At 48.9% G+C, this 11,006-nt stretch overlaps 1 protein-coding gene across 2 annotated transcripts; it reads right to left on the reverse strand.

The window, feature by feature from the left end:
• Positions 1-3,988: 3,988 nt before the first annotated feature.
• LOC308047601 (sterile alpha motif domain-containing protein 9-like) lies at positions 3,989-10,518 on the reverse strand. 2 transcript variants are annotated; one of them, XM_080356206.1, is made up of 3 exons: positions 10,389-10,518; positions 10,211-10,264; positions 3,989-9,689 (listed from the first exon to the last, which is right to left on the reverse strand). In XM_080356206.1, exons 2-3 carry the CDS (start codon positions 10,212-10,214, stop codon positions 5,026-5,028), a joined length of 4,668 nt encoding a protein of 1,555 aa, XP_080212332.1. In that variant the 5' UTR covers positions 10,215-10,264; positions 10,389-10,518; the 3' UTR covers positions 3,989-5,025. The 2 variants fall into 2 exon arrangements, with proteins under 2 accessions (XP_080212332.1, XP_080212333.1); XM_080356207.1 differs by lacking the exon at positions 10,211-10,264 and having other exon boundaries at positions 10,389-10,485.
• Between the last annotated feature and the right edge of the window lie 488 nt (positions 10,519-11,006).

The following is an 11,006-nucleotide window of genomic DNA, read 5'->3' on the forward strand; positions in this document are numbered from 1 at the left end:
TCCAGCCCCAACCGCCCAGCACCCCACGGCCATCCCAACCCAGTGCCCGTAGCCGCAACAAGGTAGGGATGACGGAGGTGGGGAGGGGGATGCTGAGCCTGCGGGGGGATCTGTGCCTCAGTTTCCCCGGGGAGAGCTGGCTGGGGGAGGGTTGCTGGGGGGTGCGGAACGGGGCCCCGTGTTTGGGTCACACGCTCTCCCCTTCCCAGAAGGCCATGATGCAGCTGTCGGGCCAGGACGGCACTGATGGGAAACAGCAGGATGAGCAGCTCTCCATGATGGGGGGCTCTCAGCTGCCCACAACACCAACGGCCACCCCAGACACCTCGACCTCCAGGAACCGGCCAAGTATGGCCCTGTCAGGGCACCGGGGGGCAGAGGACACCCTGCTATCTGGGAGGACGGGTCTGTGCCCACAGCTGGGCAGGGTGGGACGTGGGTCTGGGGTCTGGGCTGGGCTGTGGGGGCAGCACTGGCTGCTGGGGCAGCCGGTCCCTGTGGTGGAGCTGGAGGGAGCTGGGGGGACATGGGGGGTGGTGCTGGGCGGTGTGGGACAACAGCCTGTGTGCTTCAGGGTGGGGGCAGGACTCTGTTTGTGTGTGTCTGTGGCTGACCCTGCCCCTCGCCCCCAGGAACCATCTCCTCGCTGCTGTTAGCTGTGCTGAAGAAGCAACCAGTCCCGTCTCCCAGACGCTTCACCCTGGCACCGAATCAGCTGCCGCCCATCCAGCCCCCTGCAGCGAATCAACCTCCTGACAGCCGGGCAGGACGGGGGTCCCGGCCCCAGTCCCACCGCCCCGGGCGCTGAGCTGGCAGCGGCTGCAATAAATGGCGATGGGCAACCAAGCACTGGTGTGGTCTGAGTGGGGGTCCCTGGGGCAGGATGGCAGAAAGCCCCGCTGTGTTTGCTTTTTCAGGAGAAAATTAAGTGCTAAAAAGGCGCTTTGGGGGTGCCCAGGTGGATCCAGTGGTATCCAGGGCCCCCTCAGAGGGAGAACCGGCAGCAAACCAGTGGGCACCAGGGCAGAGCCAGCAAAGGCCCATCCTGCACCCCAGGTGGGGCTGAGGTGTCCATGGGCTTCAGAAACACCCCTGGTACTAACTGGGGGGACGGGGCGAGGGGGGAACCAGGGGGCTGTGCAAGAAGCCGGGCTGGCTGTCGGCAGCCGGAGGAGGGGAGCGCTTTGCTCTGGGTCGGGGGATCCAGAACTGGGGGGACGCAGCAGCTTCACGCCCCCCCCGGGGTGCCCACGGTGCCATGTCGCAGCACTTTGCAGTCGCAGGAAAGCACCGGGCAGTTCTGGCTGGTGGGCGCTCTGGTCATGCCCACACCCCCCGGCTGACAGACGGGGCCCTCGTTTAATGAAACGCCTCGGACCACAGAAGCTTCTAGAGCACTGACCGTATACGGGTCCAGCTCGGATTCCCTTGGGCTTTAAAAGGAGCCTGTGGGAGCTCCTGGCAGTTTGTGTGCGGGGCTGTGGGGCAGAGCGTTGTCCTCAAACAATAGGGAACAGAGAACAGGGAAAATGGTTTACTCACATCTGGGAGTCCTAGAGCAGGGTCTGACATCAAAGCCTTTTTAAGGTCTTAAAGGCTCGTGTGGCTTCCTTATTGCATTGCAGGTGTTTCTGGTCCACAGGGTCCAGGTCATGCACGTCTCCTTGGTACTAGTAGTGATTAAAATGTCATCCACATATTGTAGCATCTGTCCCTTATCAGACGGGGCTTCCAGGCCAGGCGGCGACTGCCCCCCCGCTTCATCGCCCGCGGGCGGCGAGCCCCGAGGAGAGGAGCTGCAGCTCCAGCTCCAGCAGCCGCCGCTCTGCCCCCGACACCTTTTTCCGCCGCTTTAGCCCCCAGTCAGCTTTTCACTTCTTTTCTTCTGGCCGCAGCTTATGGAGGGGGAGCTGCCGGGCCTGAGCTTCATGTTCACACTTCACAGCACAGGCTTGGGCTCCTCTTGCCCTTTTTCTTCATTTAATTCCTGCGACTATAAACTTTATATGCAATTTCAGTTAGCTGAGCAATACTCACATCCCTCAGCTCCTACCTTCTGTAATTTCTTACAGATGTCAATAAACAGCATATTAAGCATCAATCCCTTACATTAATTTTAGATCCAAATCGGTCTGTCCGCAGAACAACACTAACTGCGATACAGCTAACCCAGAATTTCACATTCAAATCACTTCCCCCACTAATTTACTCGCATGTGTACAGACGCATCTGCAGGGGGAGCAAGGTGGTACTTTATAATGGAACAGGTTCTCATTTTATACTTACCTCCCCAAACAAATTCTTTTGATACCAAATATAAATATACAAACTAAAATACTGAGCTCAGACACGCAAACCAAATACCAAGTTCAAATATGCGAACAGATCACAGTTACCCTAATTCAAGACAATATCTCGATGTGTGCGTCGCACCTTTGAACCGCTCACTGCTCAGCAGGTGGAGGCACCGCTGGGTCTCTGACAAAACAGGTCAGTGCGGCTGGAGCCCCATCGGCACCCGCCCCCCCCGCCGCTGCAAGCTGGGCCGGGCAAGGCTTTTATCAGTGCCCCTCTGGGGTGCTACAACTGTCACCCCAAAACCAGGATTCTTTATCTGGTGCGCATACAAAAGAGCCGAATTTAGTACACTGAGACGAGACACAGCCTGTCGCAGAGCTGCACAAGTCTGGATGCTGGATAAAGCCAGCGTGCTAGAAAGAAAAGTAACAGCTACTACATCCAAAATTTTATCACCACATTAATGTAGTAAAGAACTAAATTACTCGTGGTCTTCTGTATTATCACAAAGTGCACATTTTGAGTCAACAGATTCTCATGATTTAACAGTTTGTGAACTTATCATACCATATAACAGGCAAAGACTTATTTAAACTATAATATGCTTAAACAGATACCTACAAAGAAAACAGGTTAATGAGGAAAACATCTTCGTGTTGTTTAAAGTGCCAGATGGACCTGGCAGCCCCTCCCCAGCTCCTACTGGTTTATAATGAGCGAGGGGTGACGTCTGCCTGAAAACAATTTCCCTGATGAAAGTCAGGGCTTAACAGACAGGAAGATTTCTGCCCCAGTCATACACCCTTTTGCACCAAGGCGGGCGTTTCAGCTTCAGTAGCTCACAGAAACTCTTGTATGTTAAGCCAGAGACTGACAGAGGGAGCATCAAGGGTCAAATGTCCTGTGGAAGGAGCCGAAAGTTACCACCCTCTGTAGGGTTTTCCCCACCTGGCCCATGAACACCTCCGCTTTATTTTGGGCAATGGACCTTGTTCAAATGCCTCGTTCTGGGGAAAAAATAAAATGAGTCGATTTAAAAAGAGTTGTTGTTTTTTAGTGAATGACAGACCTCAGTGCCACACAGGGAACCACGGGCAGTACAGTGACCAGACATCCCTGAGGACGTACCTCAGTCTCAGTGTCTTTCCATCCGGTGGTTTGGGAGAGAAGGAGCAGCCTCAGGCCCTGAGCTCTGAGACCGTGGGACGTGGATGGGGGGAGAGCAGAAACACCTGCCCAAGGCAGCAGAGACCACAGGGCACGGGGGCTGGTTTTTAGCAGAGGCAAACTCCCCGATCTCCAGCACTTCAGCCTCCTCTCCTCCCTCCCTTCCCCACCCTGTTCGTCCCTGTGCCCCCCTTGCTCTGTCAGAGGGTTCCCTGCTGGGGGTGCCATGCTGCCAGACGGGATCTGAGATGGTGCTGGGTTGCTCTGGCCCATCGTCCCACCCTGGACACAGCCCAGCACCCTGCCCAGGCACCAGACCCAACGTGTGACCTGGATGGAAACTTCTGTGGCAGGAAACACAGGCTGACAGAGGAGGGCTCCCTGTCTCCATTTATTCGCCTCCAGGAGAAGAGGAAAGAGGCCGAGCAGGTGCAAAAGGCTCTGGAGGAGAAGCGAGAGGTGAGAAAGATGGGAGGGTGTCGTGGTTGAGACGGACAAACGACATGGACCAAGTTCTTTCAAGATGAAAGTAATAGATGCCATTTATTGCTACAAGTGCATTTTTATACAATTCTACCAGTTCATGTGTCTTTTCACTATTGGTTACAAGTTACAGCACTAACATCTCATTGGTTAATTTTTCTATCATCCATCCATTCATTCATTCATTCTATCTAGCTGCCCCTGCTCCTTCCACCCACAGCTGCCCCTCATTTTGGTGCATCTCAGGCCTGGCTGTCCTGCTGCTCCACCTGAGAGCACCTGGGGTGGGACACAGGTGGGGGAGAGTCAAGGAGGCAAGATAAGAGATGGTACAGTCCCCTTCAGTGCCCCTTTAAGCAAAGTGCTACATATAGAAGACACTGGATGTTCCACAACTCCTCTATAAACGGCAGCGTTGAGGCTTGGTGAGGACAGAAGGCTGCCATCAGTGAACAAATACATCAAGATTTCAAGGCTTCGAGCATTAAGGGAGATTAACCCAGGGAAGTGGTTTCTTGCCTTTTCCAAAGATTTTTCAGCCGGGCCCAAAAGAGAAACATCAGTTCAAGAGCCAGAATGGAAGGGCTGGATATCTCGCTGCTCTGTGCTCTTGCAATGCCAGGGAACCCCAAAGGATCTTGTTTCTGTTCCGTGTCACCCGTCCTGCTGTGACACAGCCTGAGACATCTCTCTGCAAAGGTCAGGGGTGCAGAAACCATCCACGGACCAAGCTTCCAACAGACATTTATTTGTTTGGGTTGAAATCAATGCACATGAACAGTGTCGCTCCTGTGTGCTGCGCACCTTTGCCATCAGTTCAAACAGGGGCCAAATAGCATCGTATGAGCAGGACAGCAGCCTGACTCCTTCTGCACAACCAGCCACACAAACACAGCCAGGAAACAGAACAGAACAGCCAGGACGTGCCCATCTCCCCTGGCCATCCCCCCTGCCTGCCCAAGCACTGGAGAGAAGGAGACTTAGACCTTATCACTCTCTACCTGAAAGGAGGTTGTAGCATGGAGGGTGTTGGTCTCTTCTCCCAAGTAACAAGTGACAGGATGAGAGGAAACGGCCTCATATTCTGTTGACAGGACTTGCATTGTTTTCAACCTCAATATTGAAAGCAACAAGACCATTAAATGAAAAGCCTAAGTAGAAGGTCACATTTTCATTTCCAGTGGGCACTGAATCACGATGGAGTGGCAAGATAGGAAACTCCCTCACATGACCACGTATAAATAAACTTCTGTCCCTGGTCCAACCAGAAACTCTTTTGAGAATGTCGCGAATCTTGGCAATATTCCATACGGTTCCATGCAGCCACTTCATTCTCCTCTCGTCTAAGGACCCAGGAATTAACTTATCAATTTTAGTTTTGTGCACAATCTTACTTAAGCCATAACCCTTTCCCAGAAAAAAGTGGGTGTAGATTCTTTTCTTTCTGGTAGGAACATCTTTCATCTTGATGTCGTATAAACGTTTCAGGGTTTGAAGGGCAGAGTTCAGAATCTCGTCTTTGTCTGGATTAGGCTCTTTGTCTAATGCCTCATCTGGCCAGTACAACAAGGTGAGCAAAAAATGGGCACTTGCTGGAAATGGTCTTTTTCCTTTAAAGAATCTTGCACTGAGGTCACGAAGAGTTTGTGCTGGAAGAAGTCTGGCTGATCCTGGTGATAAGCACGCTAAGGTGATGTGGCACAGAATGTAATTGATCAGGTCGTTGTCCTCCAGCCTTAGCGGGTTTTCTGTGTAGAAACTAAGGATGTTTTCTAGTTTATCAGCTGACCTGCTCTCTTTCTTATCTGTTAAGAATGACAGAATGTTAGTGACGCTCCCTCCACCATTCTTATAAATATTCATGCGTCTAATCAGCTGGCTCTCGGGGCCGTTGCTTTCCTCAAGAAGTGGTGCTGAGACAAAGAATTTGGCATATACCTCCGACTGTCTTTTTAGCCATTTTCTGGGATTATAAATTTGTTCTTCCTTTTCATCTTGTTCATCTTCCCTCTCATGGTGTTTATCTGTTTGGAAATAACTTAAGTCTTCCGAAATCCATTCCAGAGCGTTGTACAGGTTCTGGCGTAAGCCTTTTAAGCGGGAGTGAAGGCGTCCCCATGTTTTCTCAATGTCTTTAGGAACGTAATCTGTGATCAGGTATTTCACAAGCTCAGAATGTTCCCCCTCTGGATTCCTGCGAAATACGTGCACTGTGGACAAAAATCTAAGAAGACGACATCCTACTTCTACTTCTCCAAAGTAGCCGGCGTTGTTCATGCTGTCGCATTCTGCTTTTGCAGCCTGTTGTGCAGCCCTGAAGCATTTCATAGCTTTAAGAGCCATCTCTATCCTTTGAATGATGTGTTCAGGACTGTCCTCCTGTGTCCTTTTATCCACCATGAAACTAAACCATTTTCTGTAGACCTGACCTTCTGTATCTAAAATATAAGAGTCATTTGGCAAATGGAATTTTGCGATCCCTGCCCAGCGTTCAGCATCTTCGAATTTTTCGTTGCTGTAATGCAGTCTGGCAAGCTGCTGCGCAAAAAAGGGATCTTTTCCAAGGAGTTCATACGCGGCTTTTAAAACACCTATAGCTTTTTCACAGTCTTCGACTTTACAGACATGTTCAATGAATGGGGAGAAAAGAGTGTCGGTGTTGTCACCCCTGCTTCTTTTATCACGTCGAATAAATAGATCTCTGATGAACTTTATGAATTCGTCTCGTCCAAATCTGTTTCCAAAGAGTGTCTTTTCCTGAAGAAGAGTCATTGCAAGTTGACTTTGAGGTTCATCCCCTGAGAGCTGATGCAGAATTTCTTTTGCAACCAGGCAGTGTATTATCCGAACAGATGAAATATAGGTGGTGCTGTCCCTTAGCTCAATAAAAATCATTCTTGCTTGTTCACTCAAGTGACTCTTGAAATCATATGCTCTTGATTTGCTTTCTGTGTATACCCCCAGGCCCAGAAAAGCCTCGCAGTGTGACAGTGAAACGTATGAATTAGGTACATAAAAACTAAGCAAAGCCACATAACGCATCAAAAGGGTGTCACGAGAAGAACGGTCTATGCCTTGCAATATGTGTCCTACAAAGTCTCTCACGTATGTTTCATTGAACTCCTCGCACATCAGGACAAATGTAAGAATGAATTCTGGCTTGACGTCTTTCTGCTTCAGTTTTTCAAGTTTAGTTTTGAACAGACTTTTCTCCGTGTCCGTCAGCTTGTGAGTGACAGCAACTGTGTCCAGTGGAGAAGCCTTGCAAAGCCTTTCGGGGTCATTGGATCGTCTGCAGCACATGAGGATGAAGTAAGGTCTGGGGGAATTAATTTTCCTCGTTGATACAGCATCCATTAACTCATTCCTTAGTTCTTCTAAGTAGTCTTCATCATAATCCTCAATCAAGAGGAGCACAGGAAGACAATGACTGAATTCTTTTTCTTCATAATCTCTAAATGCAAGTGCATGCTCACAAACAGTTGCAGGAGGATACGAGGCTTTGATAACAGCACATCTTAAGTCCTTTCTTCTTTTCCATAGAACTTGCCGTGCTATTGTGCTTCCACCGCTTCCAGGATGGTGAAATATTTTTAGTTTAGCCACAGAATAGTTGAGTCCGCTTCCTTGTAAAATGTCGTCTAGGAGTTTGCTAGCATCCGTACATGCTTCGCGTTCAATGATTTCCCCACAGCGTCTTGTGTCAGCAAGCCAGAAATTTTCCCAGATGATTTTTCTCCCTCGGTAAAAATTTTGTTCCATTTCTTGTATTTCCTTTTCAGTCAAACAATCCAGTTTGATATCGTTGCATTGGTCAACACAAAGGATTTCTAGGGAGAAGAGTTTCTCCTCTTCCAGGGAGGGAAGCGTACACAGCCCTCTGGAGGACACCGGCAGGTGTCTGGGTTGTGCTATAGAAGGCAGCATGGTCTGAATGGTGGTATCTACATGACTTAGTTTCATCCCCACGACACTGCATTGCTCGAGTGTCTCAATGCTGCAGGACGTCTGAGCTAAATTAGCCCACTTGTTGTAATTTTCTCTGGACTCCGCGATGCAAACAATGTACTCCGTGCCATTCATCTCCGTATAGAACTCCTGAAAAGTGTCCACAAGGGGTTTCTGCGGTGGTGACAGCAATAGGAAGAGCACAATGAAGGACCGCTTCGGCAGGATTTCATCACAAATGCGAGTAATTGCTTTCTTAAGGTATTTCTTTTTCGTTCTAATCCATGTGTTTTCATCACAAGGTTCTTCGCTCCCGAGGAAGTCACTGCGCCCATTGCAGAATATCCAGCTGGTCTGATCAAACAGGCACAAATGTTTCTGAGCGGGGGGGTTGCCAGTCTTACTTTCATTGGAAAAATCCTGTAAAAAATACAACCTTACCGCATGGTGTTCTTTGTACTTGCCACACAGTCCTGACACATTCGAATCTTCATCAAAGTCAAAGACACAGAAGATGTTCAAGTGCATTAAAAAGTTGATGTAGTTCAGATCATTCTTTTCGCACCTGTTTGTGACGAGGATGTACCGTAGGGAGTCATCCATGTAGCTTTTGCCATCATTTAGTAGAATTGATAACTTTCTTCCTAAATTTTGAGGTATTTCTGTATGTACTTCTGCACTGGAGAGCTCGGCTTTTTCTCTTTCGGCATCCCTGTCCCGTAAACCCTGAATAAAAGTTGCTAGATCGTTGTGCTTCACAGGTTCAGACTTTGCTCCCAGTCTCTGGTAGAGAACTGAAGTTTCTGTCAGATTCACCTTCTTTTTGTCCTCGTTGTATTTTGGCAAACAAACCTCAAAAAGTTTGTTCTTTACTAAGCTGGATGTTGGTTCAATGTCAACCTCCACCACAAATCTTTGTTCCTCGGAGTCTTTTGAAATCACTTCAACAAAAACAGGTGGGTGGATACATTTCCTTGCGATTTCTTGTACGTGTTTGGAAAAACATTTTTCTATATAATCTAATGCATCAACGTAGTATTCTCTCTCTTTGACCTTTATGCCAACGATCTGGCCGTGTTTCCAGCCTCTGTCCTCAACGCTGTCCATGACACCGAAATGTATGGTGCCGTTTGTTCGGACGTTCATGCAGGCTGAAGCAAATCTTATCACTTCGCAGGCAAATTTTGATTGCAGTTGATTTTTGTTCAGTTCTGCAGCGGTGGCAAAAGATTTGTATTCATGGCAAGGAGTGATTAAACCATTGACTCCCGATTCTGGAGCAAGAAGTCGGTCTTTCACATATTTGAAATCAGTATTGTGACTTCTGAATGGGCGACAGTTGCTGAGCTTTAAAACTTCATCAGTGCTTTGAAGCTGGGAGTTGTTACTCCTCCGTTGCCTCCTGCCAGAAGTAGAAGCTGTGTTATCTTCTCTGGGTTTATCTGCTGGACCACAGCTGTCCCCATGGGAGGTTTTCTGGGCAGAGGCGTTTCTGGGTATTCCTGAGTCTGTTTGTGGATCAGTTCTGTCGGATGTTTTGCTGTTGAGATGTTTGGCTGGTTGTGCGTTTTCCCGTGGCTGCAGGAGTTCATTTCTCTTGCGGATTAACATGTGGATTTGGCCTTTCTTCATGCCGATGCCTTTGAGGAAAGGCTCATCCAGTTCCATTAGCACTGGACCTGTCACTTCTTCTGCATGTAGTTTTTCTACATACTCTTTCTTGATTCCAGTAGATTCCAGCCAGCACTGGACATGGTTCTCATCCCATTCATCCACAGGTAATGTTTTGTAATCTACAAGTTAAAAATTATGTATTAGTAATAAAAATGAAAAACACATCAATGTGCTTGACAAGGCATAATAACCTTTGCAGAACTGGCCATGCTGAATACTAGATTGTTTTCCTTCTACTAGTGGGAGAGTCTCTTCTCAAATATGTCAGTTCAGATGACTAAAAGCATCATTAACCTTAATCTGAAGCACTCCTAAGCAATGGTACAAGACAAACAAATCAGTGAAGCAGGAAACTCTCTGTTATTTCCGGTCATGGAAATAACCCAAAATGTTTTGAAGGGAATTATGTGATGAAGTTATCAGAACTGATGGGCTGAATACTCTAAACTAGAGAGGTTTGGGTAGATTGATTACCTGCTTGAGTCTGTTCATTTTCTGCTAAATGAAGACAGCATCAATACAAACCATAAGATGTTAAGAGTACTGATCAGTTCCCCACTAGAGATGAACCCTTAAAACACAGATATTAAAAAGCAAATTGTTGCATATAAAGTACAAATTTCCTGAAAGCAACACATACCCATTGTCTTTGTTGCCTTTGATGAGGGAAATCCTGCTGTTAACGAACAAAAGCCTAGAGGGGGAAGAAAATAACTGTCTTCAGATTTGCAGTTAATGTTCCTATGGTAAAGCCTGACTTATTCGTTCTGTTTTCCCAATCCCCTCCCCACCTTTTTGGTCCCAGGTAGTTTCTGTACCTCTAAAAGCGCGGTGTTGCCAGCCACACGGCTGCTGTGCAAGGTGCAGAGGGGTCGGGGAGAGCGCTGGTCACCGCGGGGCCGTGGTGGTGCTGGTGGTGATGTTCCTGGGTTGTGGAAGCTCAGCCGTGTGCGGGTTCCGCAGGTGTCCGCAGCCCGGCCAGCTCCATCCCGCAGCTCGTGGCGGTACAACGGGGACACTCACAGCCTCCGAACTCGAGTGTAGGAGCAGTCACCACCCAGCCAGGGTCAGAGGTGACTGTGGGGCTCTGTGCAAGCTCCACACAGCGCTTGAAAGGACAAGGCTTGTAATGAAGGAGCGGCAAGGAGCACTTGCTCCCCAGCAACACGGCTTGGCCAGAGGTGAGCTCAGCAGCAGGCGGCGGTCTGGGGAGGTACTGGGTCTAGGACAAAGAAGATACGTGGAGCAAGTGCGTATTTACCATTTACGCACCTGGTGAGCTCTGCATAAGGCTTGTGAGCTGCTGGAGGCGCCAGCGCGGTCAAGAGCTTTGGCTTCAGCGTCTGGAAGGGGAACCTGTTCTGGGCCTGCTCTGATGTGCCGTAGTGTGAGTGGGTCTGTCCAGAGCGGGTGGAAACAGGCAGAGGATGACGCGG

Source organism: Nesoenas mayeri (genome assembly GCF_963082525.1).
Source record: "Nesoenas mayeri genome assembly, chromosome: 19".
NCBI lineage: Eukaryota > Metazoa > Chordata > Aves > Columbiformes > Columbidae > Nesoenas > Nesoenas mayeri.